This window comes from Lolium perenne, chromosome 7 (assembly GCF_019359855.2).
Source record: "Lolium perenne isolate Kyuss_39 chromosome 7, Kyuss_2.0, whole genome shotgun sequence".
Taxonomy (NCBI): domain Eukaryota; kingdom Viridiplantae; phylum Streptophyta; class Magnoliopsida; order Poales; family Poaceae; genus Lolium; species Lolium perenne.
In genome coordinates, this window is record NC_067250.2 from 283,485,419 (window position 1) to 283,512,238 (window position 26,820).

At 44.2% G+C, this 26,820-nt stretch overlaps 2 protein-coding genes across 2 annotated transcripts; both read left to right on the forward strand.

Annotated features, from left to right (window-relative positions):
* Positions 1-892: 892 nt before the first annotated feature.
* On the forward strand, positions 893-2,421 carry LOC127317516 (noroxomaritidine synthase 1-like). Its single transcript, XM_051348073.1, has one exon. The coding sequence runs from the start codon at positions 893-895 to the stop codon at positions 2,408-2,410; it is 1,518 nt and encodes a 505-aa protein (XP_051204033.1). The 3' UTR covers positions 2,411-2,421.
* Positions 2,422-3,452: 1,031 nt separating this feature from the next.
* On the forward strand, positions 3,453-5,756 carry LOC139833953 (alkane hydroxylase MAH1-like). The gene is made up of 2 exons (XM_071824334.1): positions 3,453-3,933; positions 5,695-5,756. Exons 1-2 carry the CDS (start codon positions 3,453-3,455, stop codon positions 5,754-5,756), a joined length of 543 nt encoding a protein of 180 aa, XP_071680435.1.
* The last annotated feature ends 21,064 nt before the right edge of the window (positions 5,757-26,820 follow it).

Consider the following 26,820-nt stretch of genomic DNA (forward strand, 5'->3'; position numbering starts at 1 on the left):
GACATTTTGAAATGTATTTTAAAGCATTTTTCATAACTGGTTCATATACACCTAGAAACCAAAACACCACCTTCTAAAATAACAAATTTTGATATTGAATAAAGAGGATTGGAGTTTTTTTAAATCACACATGCCCTCTAGATCGACCCATGTTCATGTCACCAAATAGCGCACTCGTCGTTTCCACAACTTAAAATCTAGACAAATAAAAGGAAAACCTAAAAGAGCATGAGGGTCGATTGAACACTGCAAAGTTAGACAGTCAACACTTCTGTCATCATGACCTAACTGTGTGCATCCGTAGTGCCATTAGGGTGGTGCGTTATTGCAAAGGCTGGGTGTAATTGATATCTTCTTGATATTAATATATTCTCTTTATCGAAAAAAAAGCATGACCTAACAACGCGGGCAGTATATATAAGATACAACAAGCACAATTTTCTTTACCGGTAAAAAAAAAAGAGAGCAAATGATTTGATTTACAAGCTGACATAGAGGCACACCTTCCTCCCGTCACGTGTGCGTAGATTTATTTTGACACATGCAAAATTTAGTGTGTCTTATTCTGTAGCAACTCACGGTACACATGCATATATGTAGGCGCGAAACCTATCAGTTATCTTCTATGACACATATGTTCATGCATATCATAACACAAAGGTATGTTGTTTGCATGACTGAACATCCTAAGGTATGCTTTATGCATGACTGGACATGCACAAGCTATGTTGTATGGCAACTGAACAGGAGGCAGATAGGGGAAGAAAGACTTCTCTTCGTTTGAACAACATAATTATATTTCTTTTTTTTTTAGATTTTTCTATAAATTAAGACATGGGCATACATCTCTCTACATGTCCATCGATGCACTAGGCTATTCGTTTCCACAACAATGGCATTCTCCTTCTTGCTAGAACTACTCATCTCCATGTTTGTGCTACTTGTAGTTGTGGTATGTTCCTACTGCATCAAGTCAAGTAAGAATCCATTGCCGGCGGTGGACTGGCCAGTAGCCGGTATTCTCCCATCCCTGGTCTACAACCTCCATAGACTGCATGACTACATCGCCTTTGACCTCCTAGCGCCCTCAGGGCACAGCCTAAAGTTTGCCATAGTGAACATTCGATTCTTCATGACCTGCGAGCCGGCGAATATCCAACACATCTTCACCTCAAACCACGCAAACTATCCCAAAGGCGACGAGTTCGCTGAAATCTTCGACGTGATGAGGGGCTCCATATTCACCGTCGACGGCGAGTCGTGTCGCCGGCAGCGGGCCAACTACCAGGGCGTGTTGAGCAGCCCACGGCTGGTTGGGTTGATGACCAGGTGCTGCCGCGACAAGGTGGAGAAAGGCCTCCTGCCCTTTATGACCCACATGGCGGGAACCAGTGCTCCCGTCGACATGGCTGACCTGATGACTAGGCTCGTGTTCGACCTGTATGCCACCATCATCTTCGGCGTGGATCCTGCTCGCCTATCACTCGATATGCCACCCGTGCACGTCGCGAACGCGATGGACACGGTCATGGAGGTGGGACTCGTCCGGCACATTGTGCCGGCGTTTTGCTGGAAGGTGATGAGGCGCCTAAACATCGGTCCGGAGAGGAAGCTCGCCGCTGCGCAAGCGGTGCTTCGCTGTTTCACCACGGACATGATCATGGAGAGGAGGAAGAATGGCCATATTATTGTTGGCCAAGAACCAGTGGACGTCCTCTCAAGCTACATCAATGACCCGGACTACAGCGGTGATTTACTCCAAGCAACACGCATCACCTACATGATCGCCGGGAGGGACACCATCGGCACTACCTTGCCGTGGATCTTCTACAACCTCGCCAAAAACCCTCACGTTGTGTCAAGAATCCGTGACGAGCTGGCACCCATCATGTCCCGGAAAGCAGCCATTGCTAATGCTAGCGCCGCCATGATGATATTAGAGCCAGAGGAGGTGAAAGCCTTAGTCTACCTGCAAGCTACCTTGTTGGAGTCACTTAGGTTGTACCCACCGGTCCCTATCGAGCGCAAGTCTGTGGTCGCTGCTGATGTGATGCCGACTGGCCACGAGGTGTGTGCCCGGGACATCGTCCTCATTTCCCTCTACTCCGTGGGAAGAATGGAGGCTGTCTGGGGGGAGGATTGCCAAGAGTACAGGCCAGAGAGGTGGCTCTCGCAGGACGGTCGCAAGCTGCGATTCGTGCCCTCTCACAAGTTTATGGCGTTTAACTCAGGGCCAAGGCTATGCCTCGGCAAGGACATCGCAATCATACAGATCAAGACCATCGTAGCTGCTGTTGTGTGGAACTTTGATGTGAAAATGTTGGATGATCGGGCCATCGATACCAAGTTGTCATGCCTTCTACAGATGAAGAGTGGGCTTAAGCTGAAGCTGAATAAGCGAGAAATGTAATTAACATGCCTAAGGGCAGCCAGGTTTTCAGGATGTGGATAGAACAAAAATCATTGCTTAATAGTTGATGTGTAAGCCTTATTACGATTTCCACACCTAATTCCCCCCGGAATACAAACATAAATATATACGAGAATACTACTTTTAACCCTTTATTATTACTGTACTTATTTCTACATGTTGATACATATGATTCCCACGTTGCAATCAAGCACATCTTAAGATTGTTGTGTGAGATGTGATAAAAGGATCCATATGTGAGATGTGTTTTTTTAAGCAAAAACACATCAGATGAGATTTGGTTCGGAATTTTTATTCGAAAAGAGGTGGCGGAGAGGTTTATCTCGAACGAATGAACTTACTAATAACTGTAGCACTCATATTTTCGACTTATCCCAGCTCTATGGAATATCGCCATGCCACATTGTTCCGTAGAATTGGAAATCCTAAATTTACAAGAAGATTGTGTCTAGTCATGATTCACACGGACAAGGGAAATCAATTGATGTGCGGTTTGAGATGTAAAGTTTAGATTCAACCTGTAATCAACAGAAGTCGGGGTTTCGTCGGAGCAACCACTCATCTTCTCGTTCGCTAGAGCAATTAAGCTCAGCCACATTATTTGTCTAGTACATTTGTTTAGGTAGTTGAATCGACTGCACAACCTTAGATAAATGATCCATTTGTCTTCTCTACCAGCTTAGATCCAGAGAACAAAATCACTACAATGAACTTCATAAATAAATAAAATGGAACAAATGGTTAGACTACACCTTCAGAAACTAACACATATATAGTCTGTGGGACAAAAAAATCACTTGCATTGCATAGTAAAAGCCGATAGTTGAAGATTGATCTACCAGGGTTACTTGCTCCACCCGAAGCTCATCACCTAGTAACACGATCTCCGGGAGGGACACCATCGACACTACCTTGCCGTGGATCTTCTACAACCTCGTCAATAACCCGCACGTGGTGGCGAGCATACACGACGAACTGGCACCCATCATGTCTCGCAAATCAGACATTGATAGCAGTCTCCATGATGATATTAGAGACAGAGGATGTCAAATCCTTGGTCTATCTGCAAGCTGCCTTGTTGGAGACACCTAGGTTGTACCCGCCGGTCCCTATCGAACGCGAGTCTGTGGTCGCTGCTGATGTGATGCCGAGTGGCCACAAGGTGTGTGCCCGAGACATCGTCCTCGTTTCCCTCTACTCCGTGGGCAGAATGGAGGCTGTGTGGGGGATGGATTGCCAGGAGTACAGGCTAGAGAGGTGGCTCTCGGAGGACGGTCGCAAGCTACGATTCGTGCCCTCTCACAAGTTCATGGCGTTTAACTCAGGGCCAAGTCTGTGCCTCGGCAAGGACATCACAATCATACAGATCAAGATCATCGTAGCTGTTGTTGTGTCGAACTTTGTTGTGAAAATGTTGGATTGCCGGGCAACCGATACCAAGTTGTCATGCCTTTTACAGATGAAGGATGGGCTTAAGGTGAAGCTTTTTTTACAATCAATATGTAATGTCCCAGGTTTAGAGACGATCGAGGGGTAGATTTTAGAAAGGGATGTGCATTGCATCGTAAATTCTGGGGAAATTTCGCGCTTTTAAAACAAAACTGCATCAAAGGGGGACAAGTTTCTCTCTCGACACCTTACAGGGTTAGGGTTTCGAGAGTGCGACAAACTTGTTTCTTATTCAACTAAGTTAGGTTTTGAGAAGAGAGAAGAGATATTGCATCACAAACTTAAGTTGCATGATTGAATTCAGATTTAAGTTGCATGATTGAATTCAAACCAAAGTTGAATTTGAATTTCAAATTCAAACATCAAATAGATATCTCATAATTCAAACTTGAGATAATTCATTAAACAATTATAAGTACTTAAGAAATAAACAATGTGAACAATACAAATAATAAGTAAAGCTCATTAGACAAAACTTTGAGCTTTATTGATAAACACACAATATACATTGTCTTTACAATATTCATAATTGAAATATAAGAACATTACAACACATTACAAGAATTGGCAGAAATGAAGAAAGAAAAAGAAAGATAAGTACAATGTCAAATTCTATCCTAAAACTACAAGCTAATCTCCACAGATGCTTGAGCTTGATCTTCACTTGATCTTCATGTTGATCATCATCTTGATTACTGCACACAACATAGCAAATCACTAGTTATGCCAAGTGGCATTGCCACCTGGCAGGTTAGAAAAGAAATGGTGAATGGAGAAGATATGATCAGCTCTGTCGAGCTGATCTACTCACAGCCCAGGTACCAAGCACTTAGTACACACACACAGCCAACCTGCTCACCAGGCAGTGTGCATGCAGCACAACACACACACACCAGCAGTGAGTCACCAAGTGTTGCCAGGGCTTGTTGTCGACCAGGAGAGCAAAGCAAGGGTGGTATAAAACCTTTTCCACCGCCAGAACCAGCAAACCATCGACAGGCTTCACTGGTAAGTCACTAGAAATCAAAAACACAAGAACAGGAAGAACAATACTGCTGTTCAACCTGCCCAAAACCATCACAACAGCAGATCAAGCACTATAGGCTTGCAAGGAGGAGCAGGGCAAGCATAAGCTCAACAAAGAAGCAATCCTCTACATCAACAAAGAATCTAGGAGCTGGAGTGAGGTATAAACCAAATCATCCTGAGCAAAACCAAGTCTTGCTCATAAATAAGCATACACTTGCATCACAGAAGCAAAGTGGGTATGAAACCCTGTTTGTATCATCATCTGGCTACTAAGCCATTTGGTGCAAGCAAACTGAAGATTAGCCAGAAGGAAATCACCCAAGGGAACATTGGTGTGTCAGCATGGTGACACTACCAGAGAAATCCAACATGGATTTAATCCCTAACTAGCCATCCATACTCACCTAGCACCACACAGCTAGTTACACCATCAGAATATAGACATCTAAATGTCTATCTTGTTTTCAACATCAAAAGCTACTGGTAATCCAGTCATGGATCAACCAGATAGCATGAGAGAGTCACAGCAACAGCCAAAGAAAGGGGAGCCACCCTGGGACAGCACAAAGGCTGTCAGGGCTACCTCAAACCCATAGGAACACTCACTAAGCCACTGCATCATAACCCAATAAGGTTCAGGATGAGCTAGGGTACCCAATCAGTGATTGGCATCCCTCTAGCTACATCAAGTCCATCCATGAGATCATTATTGCTCAGCAGTTCACCTTATTTATCTATTCAATCAAGTTAAACTACACAGATAAATGAGATGCATAATTAAACAGTGCACCAGACCCTTGCAAATGATCCAGATGATCACTGCAAGCAACAGCAGGTGCTGGGGTAAGCAAGAGCATGCACCAGCACAGGCTTGAGTGCCACACAGGCCAAGGAAGAACACCAGTTAGTCACAGAGAGGAGCACACAATTTCTCACAAGCAATTATTGATCAATTGATCATCAGAGCACCACTAGCTCTTGCTACAGGTTGCCACCGCCAAGTACAGCAACAGGAAATAATCAGATACTGAAGAAATCCAACCATGTCTTTACTGAATAAACAGATAACTGAATAAATTACTTTATGATTGTATCCAGAAGCACATCAAAGGCTTGATGAGCCACTGGATCAAGATACACAAGCAAAGCACATAGACTCATCACTGAATAACACTGATAAACCAACAGCAATGCTCAATTGAGCATACTCATGAATTTGAGCACAAGTAATAGCACACAATGGCTCTGGCACTTGCAAAATTGCAAGAATGATACACTGTCATCAGGCTAGGGCAATATAAATGAACACACTTGAGTGTCTGGCAAGCATAATAACATAAACAGAGGCACAGAGCTAGAATCAAGCAAGAATGGCAAGCATAGGCAGGCACTGAGCATAAGAAATATTGCACAGAAGCATTGGCCAAGGCCAGCAAATACACAGCAGTAGCATAACAGCATAGGAGCATAACATAGCAGCTCATGAGCAGGCAAGCATGGCGCAGCAGCAGAGCACAGCAGCTCATGAGCAGGCAAGCAAGGCGCAGCAGTAGAGCCGGCATGGCTAGCATCTCTACATAGAGATACAAGCCATGGCCAGAGCTAGAGGAGGAGGAAGTAGAACATGCACAAGAGGGAGAGAGGGGAGTAGAGCACGTACCCGGAGCGAGCAGATGGCAGACACTGCCATGGCGGCCACGGCGGCACACGCCAGGGCGCGGCGGTGCCAGGCCAAGCCAAGCCATGGCGGCGCCACAGCACCAACCGCACCACGGCGGCGTCATCACGCCAGGAGCTCTGGGAGCAGCGGGATCGCGCGGATCCCGTAACCCTAGCACCAGAGAGGGTCGAGGATGAGCGCACCTGGTCGCCCGCATCAAATCGACACGGATAGATCGATGCGCCGTCAAGCGCCGCGTCGATTGCGCGCCATGGCGGGGGCCAAGTCCGGCGGAGCTCGCCGGAATCGAGCGGCGACGGCGAAGGCGACGCAGGTCGCCAGAGAGAGGGTAAGGGTTAGGGTTTCGGACGCGCGCGAGAGATAGAGAGAAGTGAGGCTGGTCGAGCCGGACCAGGTGGGTCGGTTCGACCTAACCCCACTGGGTTACACCGACAGGTGGGCCCAGGGGTAATTTGGTCATTTCCAAACTCATTTAAAAACACAAACTTTGACCAAATTTTATAAAATCATTATAGCTCTAAAAAAATAATTAAAAATATGAAAACCACTCAGTATAAAAAACTCTATCATAATAAAATATGAAATAGAATTTTTGAAGTTAAACAAGAATAAGTTCAAGTTTGATGATTTAAATAATCATTTAAATCACACATTTTATTTTCAATAATGAAAATAAGTCCATAAATTCTTTTGGACTCTAAAAAACACCTTGACAACATTTCAAGGTTGTATTTTGCCTTAAAGAGAGTATCCCTAAGTTATTCTTAGTATTAACCTCTCACATGAAATAATAACGACATCGGAAGGGGGGAACAAACCCTAAAACTGGAATCATGCATCAATGCTTCTTTAACCATTGCCCTTATCGGACAATGATGCTATTTTTCAGCAACAGAGGACAAGGGTCAGTCCACACCATCCAACTGCACACTTTGTAGTGTTTAGGCAAGTTCATCGCTTGCTCATGTCATTCGAGTATTTTTACCAAATTACTTGCAAAGTACTATGTTTATCACTATTGCATAAAAAGGTAAAACCACTACTTTCATAACTATGAATATGACAAGTGGTTGGCAATGGAACCATGGATTGTGTTGATATGGTGGAGGTTCCATTGCAAGGGTTTATATCCATCTAGGATTAAACAACAAATGTCGTCCAGTGATTCTTTTGCCGTAATACCCGTGTTAACCATAAGATCCAGAGTGGGACAGAGTAGTCAAAAGTGTTTCCACCTCTCGTTCATCAACGGATGCGCATTACTGTGTGCACTTGATCTCGAGAGACAAGATGCAGGGTGGGGAACCCGTAGAAGTCCCCACGGTAATGTGGTCTATGATGGGTTGCAACTGCCGGCGAAGGAATGTATGATAGAGCTTTGCATTGTCGTCGTGGTCGGGGTCCATCCTTAATTGGTGTAAGAGGACCGGCGAGGACCCAGGGTCGGAGATTGCAACAAAGGGTGGGTGTTCGAGGTAGCGGAGGAACATGATTGACTAGACCTTATACCGGGCCTCACACCGAAGGAAGTGTGGACGGGAAAGCTGCCCGGTTGGCACCAAGGTTAAGATCTCTTATGGGTAAAGCAACACACCTCTGCAGAGTGCAATGAATCGTGACCTGTCACTCCCTGTTCCGGGATATGGAACTGCGAACGCGGCCGGAAAGGAGCTCCATGAAGTTCTAGTAAACCGGTGAAGGCTGACGGACATAGTTTTTTTGGAATAAAAGCAACCTCTTGAAGAAATGTTTATCAAAACCTGCATTGGTATTAGACTTTCTGGTCTAATATCGTAGCTAGTGCATTAAACACCTCTTTTCTATAATGAACTTGTTGAGTACGCTCGTACTCATACCACTCTTAAATCCCCTGCTTAGATTGTCTGAACCATCTGGAGGAGGACAGCGACAACCCTGAAGGAGCCGACATCATCGGCTATGAAGAACCAGACCTCTCTGGAGGTGTCGAAGGTGTAGACTACCTTATAGTCTACGGAACCGGGGAGGGTTCCGGAGGAGATCAAGTCTAGATCAGTCAAGTAGTAGTAGTAACCGAGCAGTACAAACTCTTAGTACTTAACTGCTCGAGGAAATAAGTGTATAACTTAGTAAGACTCCTGTATTATAAGTTAAGTTGGGTTCGCCTCGAACCCAGGGGTATCCCTCTTAGGACCCAAGAGGAGCTCCGAGATGATATGTATATTATGCTTGTAATAATAAATGAACGAGTTATGGACCTGCTATGTTCTGTTGTACTACTCTGAGGGATGTAATATTTGCGGATTGGTACTCCGTGAATGTTATATCAACGACTAGCATACTACAACATGCAGTGGTATGCAAGGTCACCACACAATACCACATATATTCATAGTAACAAATAGTACATACTGGTGGCAGACGATGCCATCTTCATTGAGGAAAAACCAACAAGAAGACGGCTACCAAAATTCTAACATAATCTAATAAAAATAATACTTTTATTGGAAACTTCACGCATAGATCGGGTTCCCCACTCCTCCAGACGCCGGCGAAGCCGACCGGAGGAGGGAGAACCGATCTATGGAGGAGAATATACTGGAGGCGGCTAGGGTTGAGGCGGCGGCTGCGTGTGCGTGTTTTTCTCGTAAGCGAAATTAAGGGGAAGTTGAATAAGCGAGAAGTGTAACTACCATGCCTAAGGGTCAGCCTGGTTCTCAGGGTGTGTATAGAACAAAAACCATTGCTTAAATTCGTGATTTGTAAGTCTTATTACAATTCCCACACCAAATTCCTTCCGGAATACAAACACAAATATATAAGAGCATACTACTTTTAACCATTTATTATTGGACAAGACTACACAGCGGCGCCGCACGGATGCTTCAGCTGTGCGGCGGATTCTCCTCCTAATTATTTTGCATGCATGCAGTGACGTGTGGGATTACATCATATAGATTCCTCTCAATGTAAATTTTTTAAAAATCTTTATCTCTCAAACCGCTCGTTTGAAAATCTGTTTTCACCGTGGGGTTAGTCGTAATGAGATCTTCGAAACAAGATCCCATGTTGGTATGTTTTGAGAGGAAAAAAAATCCGTCAGTAATTTCCCGATTAGTAACACTAAGCTGCCAGATTATTCACTATGTAGCTACCAGATTGTATTAATTTGGTTCGTAGATTCATGTATGTCATTCTACATTAGTGTAAAGCTCTATCATACCTAATTTAAGTGAAATGGTACCATCTCTTAGGTTTTAGAGACACTTGAATACTCATTCATTAGCTCTGCATATCATTGCAATAGTAAAAAATGGGTTACAAAATTACCCAATAACCATGTAAAATTATTGTAGAAATTATTCCTTACTAATCTGGAAAATATATTACTATAACCTGGCAACTCGTGTGACGTAGAAAAGCATAGCCACACCACACAATTCGTGTGCATATTAATGCAATGTCTAGAAAACATGTAAAAAGTTATTTTCATAACCATGAACAATTATTGTGGTAATTGCTTGATATTAATTTGGCAATTGGTGTGGCGAACAAAAAACCTTCCAAACATAGCAACAAGGGATCTTGTTTTGAAGCTCTCGTCGAGACAAACTTAACGGTACAAACGGGTCACTAATCGGAATAACGGTTTAGAAGATACATGCTTTTCAATTTCTGAATTTGGCAATTAATGCGATGATTTTACCCATGAGGTAACAGATTCTTGCATGGGTGCATGTCTTTTTTCCTATAGGGAGCGCATGTAGAATTTTTCTACCGCACGGCTTAGCCATGCATGCGGCGCTTTCACGTATATTTTCCCTTTATTATTTATTTGTGCATGTTGATAAAGAAGAGCCGACCTTGCAGTTGTGCGATATGTGATAAAAATTAAAATGATCCATATATGGCATCACAATTGTTAAATGCATGTGACTCCGTAGCCCATTTTTAAGCAAAATACATCAGATGAGATATATTTTAGATAGAGTATTTTTTTTCTTTCAAAAAGAGGTGGCGAAGAGGTTTATATCGAACGAATGTACTTACTAATAAGTGTATAGTGGCCTAGCTGTGGATGATGGAGGAGCAGCGGGGCACATCCATCTTGGAGCCACGAGAGTAGGTAGTCGAGGCGATGAGGGAGAGCTCGGGCAGCACCATCAGAGCAGGTGGCGCCATTCTAGAGGCATTCATAGTAGGGGGACAAAGCAGATGGTCCTTCACGGATGCCTAGTTAGCTAGGTCTTTTATTCGTTTCTTTTTTCCAAAAAAGGTGACACAAGGTTTATATCGAACGAATGAATCGGAACCTCAAAACTGATTCCGGGATACATACTAATTATATTTTAAAATATTAAAGAAAATCAATTTTTTTATGAAGAGGGACATGTTCTATGTATGTACTCAAAGTTTTACATAAAACCGTGTTTTTAGCCCTGTGTAAAAACACAAATGGTTTTTACGTAGGGCACAAAACAAGTCTGTGAAACAATTTTGTAAACATGTAACATGTCAAGATACACATAAATTAATATTGCGGATGTTGAATATAAATACACTGCCTAATATCTTTCCATGAGTTCAGACTTTTGGTTCAATTGGATCACGTCTAAGCTATTTTAATCCGTAGTGTGGCTTCGGTGTAGGCCTCATAATGTTTTTTCTTTTGTTTTTACTGCGCGAGCAGGATCTTGAACTTGAGATCTCTTGGCTCTGATACCATGAAAAATTGCTGCACTAGCCAATTGAATAAAAAGTCTGAACTGATGGAAAGAGACTAGGCAGTGTATTTATATTCAACATGGGAGTGCTCTTATGCTTTCCCGAAGTTTTCTTGCACGAAATTTAAAGCAAATTAGTGGTTGTGATTAGAGGTGCTAATCCACCCGTTTTCACTAATGGAAGGGTCCCTATGTCCATCTGGGTTCGTCCGAGCCCACCCACAACCCAACACGTAGAGATTAAGATCACCTAGTTGTGCGCAAACAAAGTCGCGGTCTTCGCCATAGGAGATGAAGGTGAAGTCTACTATTTCTGGTAAACATGAAACTACAACTATATCTCGCCGGCACGATGGGACTAGGACCATCAAAGATGAGCTCTCGCGGTGGCATGCGAGGACCAGTTCACGGGACGGCGAGGAGCCTGGGAAGCACGCCCTTCACTTTTATTGCATTGTGCTGGATGTGGGTTATGACGCCGGCAATGGAATAGGCCAGGGTGTCGGTGCCGTGGCTATGACGCCATGGTATGCTAGACGTAGGAAAAGATCTCTGGCTCGGAGCCAGTTCACAACGAAGACGTTGGAAATCGATCAGCAGAATCACCGGCCGGCGGCCGCTCTAGACGCATGAGGCTGTCCGGTAGAAACGATGAAGAGCAGAGCAGTTATTGATTTGCTGATGAAGACTCAAAGTATGAGATCGTGGACTTGGACTTGGGCCCAATGGATACTACTTTGTTCCGTTGTCCCCTCGCCAACTATTGAGTTAAGCCTTAAGATGTGTGCACAAATATTTTTGGGAAAGCACGGGCTCATTAATATTTTTTATATTTATTTAATATTTTAAATATGTTTAAATTACATTTAAAATAAAGGGTGCATATACACCCAAAGGCAGAAACAACATGTATGTGAATGAACTTACTAATAAGTGTAGCACCAGTCTTTCTGATCTATCTCAACTCTATGGAATATCGGCATGCCTGCTTGTTCCGTATAATTGGAAATCCTAAATTTGCAAGAACATTGTGTCTAGTCTTGATTCACGTGGAGAAGCTAGGGAATCAATTGATGTGCTTGCGTTTTGAAATGTAAAGTTTTAGACTCAACCCTTAGTCAACACGAGTCGGGGTTTCGCCAAAGCAACCAAGCTCTATCAAATATTAAATTTCCCTTCAATTAGAGAATATGCCACTTATCTTGTCGTTTCGCCAGAGAAATCAAGCTGATATGGATATCCGGGCCTGGTACTCTAGGACAGCCATTGATATGATATTTGGGTCTAAGGTTGTACCAGTAGTTTATTATAATCTTGTTATTAGGAGATAATAATGTAGCCAGGTCATGATGTGGGCCATCTAGGGTTTTAATAGAGTCTGTTTGACTTGGGCCTGTCCAAGTCGAACTAGGTTAGGCCCAATAGGGGGGCCGGCTGGCCAGCTCTCCCTCTCATATAAGGAGATGGCACGGCTAGGGTTTAGGGGAGAACAAGTTTAGTCTAAAAGATTAGGGTTTCCCTATTGCGTGTGATCACGTGTATCATCCCTCCGGGGATACGGCGCTGCTGTTATCTATTATATCCGCTGCGAAGGTTCTTGTGTTCATCAAGGATTGTCTAGCTCTTGGTTTGAGGCGTATCGTTCATCGATCCGTTGCTTGCTGGATTCGTTCCCTCTTCTCCAGGCTGCGTTCATCGCGTTGTTGCGAGGATTCTCTACCCCAGGTTCTCGCTGTGAAAGATCGGGCATCAACCAAGGAGGATCCAGTGGGTCGCTCCTTTATCATGTGGTATCAGCTTTCTGGGTTGCTCACGGCGAGGTTTTGTTGATCGATCTCTTTGATCGGTTTACATCGGAGAAGATTGGCTCTAAGATCGGAGGAGTTTGACTCTCGGTCGAAGGAGGTTGGTTGGAGGAACTTTGGTGTTGTTTGGTGTAGTTTGGAGGTCATCCATGGCTGTTTCGGAGGTCAAAATCGCGAAAAATCGCGACCAGAATCGGGAAGAAGACGAAATTTCGCGACCAGGAAAAACCCGGTCTGAAATCTGGTCAACCGGGCCAGTGACCGGGCAGCCTGGCGTGGAATCCGGTCAACCGGGCGGAAACCGGGAAGTTCGCAAAAACCCGGTTTGGCTCCGGTACGATAAATCCGTTCCGGTTGCCGACCGGTCAACCGGGCCGTGGACCGGGCTGGCCGGTCTGGAGGCCGGTCTAACCGGGTCCTGGGCTGGGTTGGCTCCGACTGCTGCGGTTTTTCCTCCGGCGGTTTCTCCTGTTGCTCCTGTTTCATCTCCGGCGAAATTTGCTGTTGCTACTGATGATGCTACTTCGTTTCCAGGCGATGTTCTGGGCATGAGGTGTACTCTTCCGACGAAATCTAGTAAAATTTTCAATGACTATCTGGATTGTTTGAAGGGAGAACAGCGTCCGCCATCCAGTCTTCGTTGGTATCTACACCGTCTTGCGATAGTTCAGGAATATGAAGATTGGGAGAGGAACATGGAGTTGGGTTTTGCTCGATGCCGCGCACATACAAAAGGAAGTTCAATAGTTCTTATGCCTTTTATCTTGCTATACGGCGTGTGGACGAGGCATTGGAACGTGACTGGGAGGATGCGGTGGACAGAGGTGAATTTGCTGAAACTTGGGAGGATTACAAAACTTTTCTTCGTAGTGGTTTTGTGTTACCATACATGGAAGAGAGTGAGCAGTCATCCCGAGTTGTACATGCAATAGAGAAAGTGGACAAGTGCATAGTTCCTATTCCGGAGATTGTTCCACTACCAACAGTCACTAAGGTCGAGGTGAAATCTTCAGAGGAGAGGAAACCTGGCTCTGATACCAAGAGCGCTACTGTGACTGTTGAGGATGATGTACCATTGAGCGGGCTGAATATGCAACTCAAGAAGGTACAAAGTGATGCTTGCAAGACAATTGACAAGGTTCAGCGGTGGAGTTTGTTTCAGACTCAGTGCATTATAAAGGGCAAAGCTTGCAAGTTGATGGTTGATGGTGGTAGCTGTACTAATGGCATTAGCAAGGCGATGGTGGCAGCATGGGGTTGTCTACATGGCGTCTTCCTGAACCTAAACGTCTTGAGTGGTTGAATAGTTGTGGTATGCTGAAGACTACTCATAAGGTGTGTGTGCCATTTACAGTTGATGATTATGTTGATGAGATCGATTGCGATGTGTTGCCATTGGAGGTGTGCGGATTGCTACTTGGGCGTCCTTGTCAGTATAATCGCAATGTGACACATGCTGGGCGAGCAAATACATATTCTTTTATGCATGGTGGAAAACAGCGGACTTTGAAGCCTTTGGGTAATGATCATATCAAGTCCGATGTGGAGCTAGTGGTGCGTAAGGAGAAGTTGCACAAGCCTAAAGTGCAGCATAAGGTGCATGATGTTCCGAGCATTGATGTTGGTGATGTTTCAGCCGTGCCTGTAGATGACAAGCCAGTTCTTGTTGGTGACAAGCCGGATGAAGCTACACTTGTTGATGTGGATGTTGCAGCATGTGCTACAGTTCCAGTTTGTGTTGATGCTAGTATACAGACTGATGATGTTTGTGCTGATGATGTTCCAGTACATATGGCGCAGATGCGTGTGGGAGGAGTGGGAGGCGAGAAGGTTAGCGAAGCCAGTGCTGATGGTGTTTCAGCCCGGTCACAGACCCGGTCCAACCGGACCAGGCGCCGGGTGAGCCCGGTTCAGACCGGCTTAGACGCTGATGCCAACCGGAGCATGTTCTGTGAGACGGTGCGACGTCCCGGTCAGGAACCGGTCCCAGACCCGGTTACAACCGGATCCGGTCAACCGGGCGGCAAACCGGCTATGGCAGAGCGTGTTAGTGGAGACAGTGAGCAGCGGCACTACCGTGCTAGGAGTACTGCAGTCCAGTTTTCCGCGACACCGCAGATGCATCGAGGCAAGGATGGACGTGTGAGACATCTATGTGGCCCAGGAATTACATATCTTGTGCATGGTCATGTGCAGCGACACAAGGGTCCATCAAAACCTCGCAAGAAGAAGGAATTGGCGCCGAAGGCCAAGCTCATGTGGAGAAGAAAGGAGACGCCAAGTGCTGTATCAAGTCGAGAAGGCCGCGAGGGAGGATGTGGTGTGGAAGGCAAGCAAGACTTGAGGACGGCGAGGACGTGTCATGTTCATATCACGTCACCTTTTTCCAGAAGACCCTCACGCGTTGGGGACAACACTTCTTGAAGAAGGGGAGAGATGATATGGATATCCGGGCCTGGTACTCTAGGACAGCCATTGATATGATATTTGGGTCTAAGGTTGTACAAGTAGTTTATTATAATCTTGTTATTAGGAGATAATAATGTAGCCAGGTCATGCTGTGGGCTATCTAGGGTTTTAATAGAGTCTGTTTGACTTGGGCCTGTCCAAGTCGAACTAGGTTAGGCCCAATAGGGGGGCCGGCCGGCCAGCTCTCCCTCTCATATAAGGAGATGGCACGGCTAGGGTTTAGGGGAGAACAAGTTTAGTCTAAAAGATTAGGGTTTCCCTATTGCGTGTGATCACGTGTATCATCCCTCCGGGGGTACGGCGCTGCCGTTATCTATTATATCCGCTGCGAAGGTTCTTGTGTTCATCAAGGATTGTCTAGCTCTTGGTTTGAGGCGTATCGTTCATCGATCCGTTGCATGCTGGATTCGTTCCCTCTTCTCCAGGCTGCGTTCATTGCGTTGTTGGGAGGATTCTCTACCCCAGGTTCTCGCTGTGAAAGATCGGGCATCAACCAAGGAGGATCCAGTGGGTCGCTCCTTTATCATGTGGTATCAGCTTTCTGGGTTGCTCACGGCGAGGTTTTATTGATCGATCTCTTTGATCGGTTTACATCGGAGAAGATTGGCTCTAAGATCGGAGGAGTTTGACTCTCGGTCGAAGGAGGTTGGTTGGAGGAACTTTGGTGTTGTTTGGTGTAGTTTGGAGGTCATCCACGGCTGTTTCGGAGGTCAAAATCGCGAAAAATTGCGACCAGAATCGGGAAGAAGACGAAATTTCGCGACCAGGAAAAACCCGGTCTGAAATCCGGTCAACTGGGCCAGTGACCGGGCAGCCTGGCGTGGAATCCGGTCAACCGGGCGGAAACCGGGAAGTTCGCAAAAACCCGGTTTGGCTCCGGTACGATTAATCCGTTTCGGTTGCCGACCGGTCAACCGGGCCGTGGACCGGGCTGGCCGGTCTGGAGGCCGGTCTAACCGGGTCCTGGGCTGGGTTGGCTCCGACTGCTGCGGTTTTTCCTCCGGCGGTTTCTCCTGTTGCTCCTGTTTCATCTCCGGCGAAATTTGCTGTTGCTACTGATGATGCTATTTCATTTCCAGGCGATGTTCTGGGCATGAGGTGTACTCTTCCGACGAAATCTAGTAAAATTTTCAATGACTATCTGGATTGTTTGAAGGGAGAACAGCGTCCGCTGATGCGTGTGGTTGACACGTCCGTTGGGAACCCCAAGAGGAAGGTGTGATGCGCACAGCGGCAAGTTTCCCTCAGTAAGAAACCAAGGTTTAATCGAACCAGTAGGAGTCAAGAAGCACGTTGAAGGTTGATGGCGGCGGGATGTAGTGCGGCGCAACACCAGAGATTCCGGCGCCAACGTGGAACCTGCACAACACAACCAAAGTACTTTGCCCCAACGAAACAGTGAGGTTGTCAATCTCACCGGCTTGCTGTAACAAAGGATTAACCGTATTGTGTGGAAGATGATTGTTTGCAGAAAACAGTAGAACAAGTATTGCAGTAGATTGTATTTCAGTATAGAGAATTGGACCGGGGTCCACAGTTCACTAGAGGTGTCTCTCCCATAAGATAAATAGCATGTTGGGTCAACAAATTACAGTTGGGCAATTGACAAATAAAGAGGGCATGACCATGCACATGCATATTATGATGAGTATAGTGAGATTTAATTGGGCATTACGACAAAGTACATAGACCGCTATCCAGCATGCATCTATGCCTAAAAAGTCCACCTTCAGGTTATCATCCGAACCCCCTCCAGTATTAAGTTGCTAACAACAGACAATTGCATTAAGTATTGCGCGTAATGTAATCAGTAACTACATCCTTGAACATAGCACCAATGTTTTATCCCTAGTGGCAACAGCACATCCATAATCTTAGAGGTTTCTGTCACTCCCCCAGATTCACGGAGACATGAACCCACTATCGAGCATAAATACTCCCTCTTGGAGTTACAAGCATCTACTTGGCCAGAGCATCTACTAGTAACGGAGAGCATGCAAGATCATAAACAACACAGAGACATAACTTTGATAATCAACATAACAAGTATTCTCTATTCATCGGATCCCAACAAACGCAACATATAGAATTACAGATAGATGATCTTGATCATGTTAGGCAGCTCACAAGATCCGACAATGAAGCACAATGGGGAGAAGACAACCATCTAGCTACTGCTATGGACCCATAGTCCAGGGGTAGACTACTCACTCATCACTCCGGAGGCGACCATGGCGGTGAAGAGTCCTCCGGGAGATGATTCCCCTCTCCGGCAGGGTGCCGGAGGCGATCTCCTGAATCCCCCGAGATGGGATTGGCGGCGGCGGCGGCGTCTCAGTAAGGTTTTCCGTATCGTGGCTCTCGGTACTGGGGGTTTCGCGACGGAGGCTTTAAGTAGGCGGAAGGGCAGGTCAGGAAGGGGCACGAGGGGCCCACACCCTAGGTCGGCGCGGCCAGGGCTTGGGCCGCGCCGCCCTATGGTGTCGCCACCTCGTGGCCCCACTTCGTCTCCTCTTCGGTCTTCTGGAAGCTTCGTGGCAAAATAGGACCCTGGGCGTTGATTTCGTCCAATTCCGAGAATATTTCGTTACTAGGATTTCTGAAACCAAAAACAGTAGAAAACAGCAACTGGCACTTCGGCATCTTGTTAATAGGTTAGTTCCAGAAAATGCACGAATATGACATAAAGTGTGCATAAAACATGTAGATAACATCAATAATGTGGCATGGAACATAAGAAATTATCGATACGTCGGAGACGTATCAGCATCCCCAAGCTTAGTTCTGCTCGTCCCGAGCAGGTAAAACGATAACACAGATAATTTCTGGAGTGACATGCCATCATAACCTTGATCATACTATTTGTAAAGCATATGTAGTGAATGCAGCGATCAAAACAATGTATATGACATGAGTAAACAAGTGAATCATATAGCAAAGACTTTTCATGAATAGTACTTTCAAGACAAGCATCAATAAGTCTTGCATAAGAGTTAACTCATAAAGCAATAAATCAAAGTAAAGGCATTGAAGCAACACAAAGGAAGATTAAGTTTCAGCGGTTGCTTTCAACTTGTAACATGTATATCTCATGGACATTGTCAACATAGAGTAATATAATAAGTGCAATATGCAAGTATGTAGGAATCAATGCACAGTTCACACAAGTGTTTGCTTCTTGAGGTGGAGAGAAATAGGTGAACTGACTCAACATTGAAAGTAAAATAATGGTCCTCCATAGAGGAAAAGCATCGATTGCTATATTTGTGCTAGAGCTTTGATTTTGAAAACATGAAACAATTTTGTCAACGGTAGTAATAAAGCATATGTATCATGTAAATTGTATCTTACAAGTTGCAAGCCTCATGCATAGTATACTAATAGTGCCCGCACCTTGTCCTAATTAGCTTGGACTACCGGATCATCACAATGCACATGTTTTAACCAAGTGTCACAAAGGGGTACCTCTATGCCGCCTGTACAAAGGTCTAAGGAGAAAGCTCGCATTGGATTTCTCGCTATTGATTATTCTCAACTTAGACATCCATACCGGGACAACATAGACAATAGATAATGGACTCCTCTTTTATGCATAAGCATGTAACAACAATTAATAATTTTCTCATATGAGATTGAGGATATATGTCCAAAACTGAAACTTCCACCATGGATCATGGCTTTAGTTAGCGGCCCAATGTTCTTCTCTAACAATATGCATGCTTAACTATAAGGTGGTAGATCTCTCTTACTTCAGACAAGACGAACATGCATAGCAACTCACATGAAATTCAACAAAGAGTAGTTGATGGCGTCCCCAGTGAACATGGTTATCGCACAACAAGCAACTTAATAAGAGATAAAGTGCATAAGTACATATTCAATACCACAATAGTTTTTAAGCTATTTGTCCCATGAGCTATATATTGCAAAGGTGAATGATGGAATTTTAAAGGTAGCACTCAAGCAATTTACTTTGGAATGGCGGAAAATACCATGTAGTAGGTAGGTATGGTGGACACAAATGTCATAGTGGTTGGCTCAAGTATTTTGGATGCATGAGAGGTATTCCCTCTCGATACAAGGTTTAGGCTAGCAAGGCTTATTTGAAACAAACACAAGGATGAACCGGTGCAGCAAAACTCACATAAAAGACATATTGAAAACATTATAAGACTCTACACCGTCTTCCTTGTTGTTCAAACTCAATACTAGATATTATCTAGACCTTAGAGAGACCAAATATGCAAACCAAATTTTAGCATGCTCTATGTATTTCTTCATTAATGGGTGCAAAGCATATGATGCAAGAGCTTAAACATGAGCACAACAATTGCCAAGTATCACATTACCCAAGACATTTATAGCAATTACTACATGTATCATTTTCCAATTCCAACTATATAACAATTTAACGAAGAAGAAACTTCGCCATGAATACTATGAGTAGAGCCTAAGGACATACTTGTACATATGCTACAGCGGAGCGTGTCTCTCTCCCATAAAGTGAATGCTAGGATCCATTTTATTCAAACAAAACAAAAACAAAAATAAACCGACGCTCCAAGCAAAGCACATAAGATGTGATGGAATAAAAATATAGTTTCAGGGGAGGAACCTGATAATGTTGTCGATGAAGAAGGGGATGCCTTGGGCATCCCCAAGCTTAGACGCTTGAGTCTCCTTAGAATATGCAGGGGTGAACCACCGGGGCATCCCCAAGCTTAGAGCTTTCACTCTCCTTGATCATGTTGCATCATACTCCTCTCTTGATCCTTGAAAACTTCCTCCACACCAAACTTAGAACAACTCATTAGAGGGTTAGCGACAATAAAAATTAACATGTTCAGAGGTGACACAATCATTCTTAGCACTTCTGGACATTGCATAAAGCTACTGGACATTAATGGATCAAAGAAATTCATCCAACATAGCAAAAGAGGCAATGCGAAATAAAAGGCAGAATCTGTCAAAACAGAACAGTTCGTATTGACGAATTTTATCAAGGCACCAGACTTGCTCAAATGAAAATGCTCAAATTGAATGAAAGATGCGTACATATCTGAGGATCACTCACGTAAATTGGCATAATTTTCTGAGTTACCTACAGAGAAAACAGCCCAGATTCGTGACAGCAAAGAAATCTGTTTCTGCGCAGTAATCCAAATCTAGTATGAACTTTTCTATCAACGACTTTACTTGGCACAACAAAACACTAAACTAAGATAAGGAGAGGTTGCTACAGTAGTAAACAACTTCCAAGACACAAAATAAGAACAAAGTACTGTAGGTAAAAACATGGGTTGTCTCCCATAAGCGCTTTTCTTTAAAGCCTTTCAGCTAGGCGCAGAAAGTGTGTATCAAGTATTATCAAGAGACGAAGTGTCAACATCATAATTTGTTCTAATAATAGAATCAAAAGGTAACTTCATTCTCTTTCTAGGGAAGTGTTCCATACCTTTCTTGAGAGGAAATTGATATTTTATATTACCTTCCTTCATATCAATAGTTGCACCAACAGTTCGAAGAAAAGGTCTTCCCAATATAATGGGACAAGATGCATTGCATTCAATATCCAAGACAACAAAATCAACGGGGACAAGGTTATTGTTAACGGTAATGCGAACATTATCAACTTTCCCCAAAGGTTTCTTTGTAGAATGATCAGCAAGATTAACATCCAAATAACAATTTTCCAGCGGTGGCAAGTCAAGCATATTATAGATTTTCTTAGGCATAACAGAAATACTTGCACCAAGATCACATAAAGCATTACAACCAAAATCTTTAACCTTCATCTTAATGATGGGCTCCCAACCATCCTCTAGCTTTCTTGAAATAGAGGCTTCGCGCTCTAGTTTCTCTTCTCTAGCTTTTATGAGAGCATTTGTAATATGTTGCGTGAAAGCCAAATTTATAGCACTAGCATTAGGACTTTTAGCAAGTTTTTGCAAGAACTTTATAACTTCAGAGATGTGGCAATCATCAAAATTCAAACCATTATAATCTAAAGCAATGGGATCATCATCCCCAATGTTGGAAAAAATTTCAGCAGTTTTATCAGTTTCAGGCAGTTTCTCGCGCTTTGCATTAGAAGTGGAAACACTGCTAACACCAATTCTTTTATTATTAATAGTAGGAGGTGCAGCAACATGTGTAGCATTAGCATTACTAGTGGTGGTAATAGTCCAAACTTTAGCTACATTCTTCTCTTTAGCTAGTTTTTCATTTTCTTCTCTATCCCACCTAGCACGCAGTTCAGCCATTAATCTTATATTCTCATTAATTCTAACTTGGATGGCATTTGCTGTAGTAACAATTTTATTTTCAATATCCTCAGGTTTAGCAGCCATTTTATTAATTAAAGAAGATTGTGACGCAGACATATATGAGATTTGGTTTTCAGCATTCGCAAGTTTAGTTTGCAACCCAGAGATTTCCATATTCAGATTTTCAAGTTGATTTCCTATATTCTTCAACAAGGTAGATTGCTCATTCATAGTTTTAGTAAAAAATTTATTTTGCTCATATTGTGATTGCATAAAGCTCTTGGTGGATCTTTCAATTTCTAGCATCTTTTCTTCATTAGGTGAAACATATCTACCATAAGAGTTACCATTAGCAGGATATGGCCTAGAATCATTGTAATTGTTATTTTTAATGAAATTCACATCAACATATTCTTTTTGAGCAACCAATGACGCTAACGGAACATTATTAGAATTAACATTAGTCCTATCATTCACAAGCATAGACATAATAGCATCAATCTTATCACTCAAGGAAGAGGTTTCTTCGACAGAATTTACCTTCTTACCTTGTGGAGCTCTTTCCGTGTGCCATTCAGAGTAGTTGATCATCATATTATCAAGAAGCTTTGTTGCTTCACCAAGAGTGATGGACATAAAGGTACCTCCAGCAGCTGAATCCAATAAATTTCGCGAAGAAAAATTTAGTCCTGCATAGAAGGTTTGGATGATCATCCAAGTAGTCAGTCCATGGGTTGGGCAATTTTTAACCAGAGATTTCATTCTTTCCCATGCTTGTGCAACATGTTCAGTATCTAATTGTTTAAAATTCATTATGCTACTCCTCAAAGATATAATTTTAGCAGGGGGATAATATCTACCAATAAAAGCATCCTTGCATTTAGTCCATGAATCAATACTATTCTTAGGCAGAGATAGCAACCAATATTTAGCTCTTCCTCTTAATGAGAAAGGGAACAATTTCAATTTTATAATGTCACCATCTACATCTTTATATTTTTGCATCTCACACAATTCAACAAAATTATTAAGATGGGCAGCAGTATCATCAGAACTAACACCAGAAAATTGCTCTCGCATAACAAGATTCAGTAAAGCAGGTTTAATTTCAAAGAATTCTGCTGTAGTAGCAGGTGGAGCAATTGGTGTGCATAAGAAATCATTATTATTTGTGGTTGTGAAGTCACACAACTTAGTACTTTCAGGGGTACCCATTTTACCAACAGTAAATAAAGCAAACTAGATAAAGTAAATGCAAGTAACTAATTTTTTGTGTGTTTTTGATATAGCAAACAAGATAGCAAATAAAGTAAAACTAGCAACTAATTTTTTTGTATTTTTATTTAGTGCAGCAATCAAAGTAGTAAATAAAACTAAGCAAGACAAAAACAAAGTAAAGAGATTGGGAAGTGGAGACTCCCCTTGCAGCGTGTCTTGATCTCCCCGGCAACGGCGCCAGAAATTTATTGCTGGCGTGTAGTTGACGTGGGAGTTAGAAATCTTTGTGGTGTAGCTTTTCTTCGTTCCCCGGCAACGGCGCCAGAAATTTGCTTGATGCGTGTGGTTGACACGTCCGTTGGGAACCCCAAGAGGAAGGTGTGATGCGCACAGCGGCAAGTTTCCCTCAGTAAGAAACCAAGGTTTAATCGAACCAGTAGGAGTCAAGAAGCACGTTGAAGGTTGATGGCGGCGGGATGTAGTGCGGCGCAACACCAGAGATTTCGGCGCCAACGTGGAACCTGCACAACACAACCAAAGTACTTTGCCCCAACGAAACAGTGAGGTTGTCAATCTCACCGGCTTGCTGTAACAAAGGATTAACCGTATTGTGTGGAAGATGATTGTTTGCAGAAAACAGTAGAACAAGTATTGCAGTAGATTGTATTTCAGTATAGAGAATTGGACCGGGGTCCACAGTTCACTAGAGGTGTCTCTCCCATAAGATAAATAGCATGTTGGGTGAATAAATTACAGTTGGGCAATTGACAAATAAAGAGGGCATGACCATGCACATACATATTATGATGAGTATAGTGAGATTTAATTGGGCATTACGACAAAGTACATAGACCGCTATCCAGCATGCATCTATGCCTAAAAAGTCCACCTTCAGGTTATCATCCGAACCCCCTCCAGTATTAAGTTGCTAACAACAGAAAATTGCATTAAGTATTGCGCGTAATGTAATCAGTAACTACATCCTTGAACATAGCACTAATGTTTTATCCCTAGTGGCAACAGCACATCCATAATCTTAGAGGTTTCTGTCACTCCCCCAGATTCACGGAGACATGAACCCACTATCGAGCATAAATACTCCCTCTTGGAGTTACAAGCATCTACTTGGCCAGAGCATCTACTAGTAACGGAGAGCATGCAAGATCATAAACAACACATAGACATAACTTTGATAATCAACATAACAAGTATTCTCTATTCATCGGATCCCAACAAACGCAACATATAGAATTACAGATAGATGATCTTGATCATGTTAGGTAGCTCACAAGATCCGACAATGAAGCACAATGGGGAGAAGACAACCATCTAGCTACTGCTATGGACCCATAGTCCAGGGGTAGACTACTCACTCATCACTCCGGAGGCGACCATGGCGGTGAAGAGTCCTCCGGGAGATGATTCCCCTCTCCGGCAGGGTGCCGGAGGCGATCTCCTGAATCCCCCGAGATGGGATTGGCGGCGGCGGCGTCTCAGTAAGGTTTTCCGTATCGTGGCTCTCGGTACTGGGGGTTTCGCGACGGAGGCTTTAAGTAGGCGGAAGGGCAGGTCAGGAAGGGGCACGAGGGGCCCACACCCTAGGTCGGCGCGGCCAGGGCTTGGGCCGCGCCGCCCTATGGTGTCGCCACCTCGTGGCCCCACTTCGTCTCCTCTTCGGTCTTCTGGAAGCTTCGTGGCAAAATAGGACCCTGGGCGTTGATTTCGTCCAATTCCGAGAATATTTCGTTACTAGGATTTCTGAAACCAAAAACAGCAGAAAACAGCAACTGGCACTTCGGCATCTTGTCAATAGGTTAGTTCCAGAAAATGCACGAATATGACATAAAGTGTGCATAAAACATGTAGATAACATCAATAATGTGGCATGGAACATAAGAAATTATCGATACGTCGGAGACGTATCATCCGCCATCCAGTCTTCGTTGGTATCTACACCGTCTTGCGACAGTTCAGGAATATGAAGATTGGGAGAGGAACATGGAGTTGGGTTTTGCTCGATGCCGCACATACAAAAGGAAGTTCAATAGTTCTTATGCCTTTTATCTTGATATACGACGTGTGGACGAGGCATTGGAACGTGACTGGGAGGATGCGGTGGACAGAGGTGAATTTGCTGAAACTTGGGAGGATTACAAAACTTTTCTTCGTAGTGGTTTTGTGTTACCATACATGGAAGAGAGTGAGCAGTCATCCCGAGTTGTACATGCAATAGAGAAAGTGGACAAGTGCATAGTTCCTATTCCGGAGATTGTTCCACTACCAACAGTCACTAAGGTCGAGGTGAAATCTTCAGAGGAGAGGAAACCTGGCTCTGATACCAAGAGCGCTACTATGACTGTTGAGGAGTATGTACCATTGAGCGGGCTGAATATGCAACTCAAGAAGGTACAAAGTGATGCTTGCAAGACAATTGACAAGGTTCAGCGGTGGAGTTTGTTTCAGACTCAGTGCATTATAAAGGGCAAAGCTTGCAAGTTGATGGTTGATGGTGGTAGCTGTACTAATGGCATTAGCAAGGCGATGGTGGCAGCATTGGGGTTGTCTACATGGCGTCTTCCTGAACCTAAACGTCTTGAGTGGTTGAATAGTTGTGGTATGCTGAAGATTACTCATAAGGTGCGTGTGCCATTTACAGTTGATGATTATGTTGATGAGATCGATTGCGATGTGTTGCCATTGGAGGTGTGCGGATTGCTACTTGGGCGTCCTTGGCAGTATGATCGCAATGTGACACATGCTGGGCGAGCAAATACATATTCTTTTATGCATGGTGGAAAACAGCGGACTTTGAAGCCTTTGGGTAATGATCATATCAAGTCCGATGTGGAGCTAGTGGTGCGTAAGGAGAAGTTGCACAAGCCTAAAGTGCAGCATAAGGTGCATGATGTTCCGAGCATTGATGTTGGTGATGTTTCAGCCATGCCTGTAGATGACAAGCCAATTCTTGTTGGTGACAAGCCGGATGAAGCTACACTTGTTGATGTGGATGTTGCAGCATGTGCTACAGTTCCAGTTTGTGTTGATGCTAGTATACAGACTGATGATGTTTGTGCTGATGATGTTCCAGTACATATGGCGCAGATGCGCGTGGGAGGAGTGGGAGGCGAGAAGGTTAGCGAAGCCAGTGCTGATGGTGTTTCAGCCCGGTCACAGACCCGGTCCAACCGGACCAGGCGCCGGGTGAGCCCGGTTCAGACCGGCTTAGACGCTGATGCCAACCGGAGCATGTTCTGTGAGACGGTGCGACGTCCCGGTCAGGAACCGGTCCCAGACCCGGTTACAACCGGATCCGGTCAACCGGGCGACAAACCGGCTATGGCAGAGCGTGTCAGTGGAGACAGTGGGCAGCGGCACTACCGTGCTAGGAGTACTGCAGTCCAGTTTTCCGCGACACCGCGGATGCATCGAGGCAAGGATGGACGTGTGAGACATCTATGTGGCCCAGGAATTACATATCTTGTGCATGGTCATGTGTAGCGACACAAGGGTCCATCAAAACCTCGCAAGAAGAAGGAATTGGCGCCGAAGGCCAAGCTCATGTGGAGAAGAAAGGAGACGCCAAGTGTTGTATCAAGTCGAGAAGGCCGCGAGGGAGAATGTGGTGTGGAAGGCAAGCAAGACTTGAGGACGGCGAGGACGTGTCATGTTCATATCACATCACCTTTTTCCAGAAGACCCTCACGCGTTGGGGACAACCCTTCTTGAAGAAGGGGAGAGATGATATGGATATCCGGGCCTGGTACTCTAG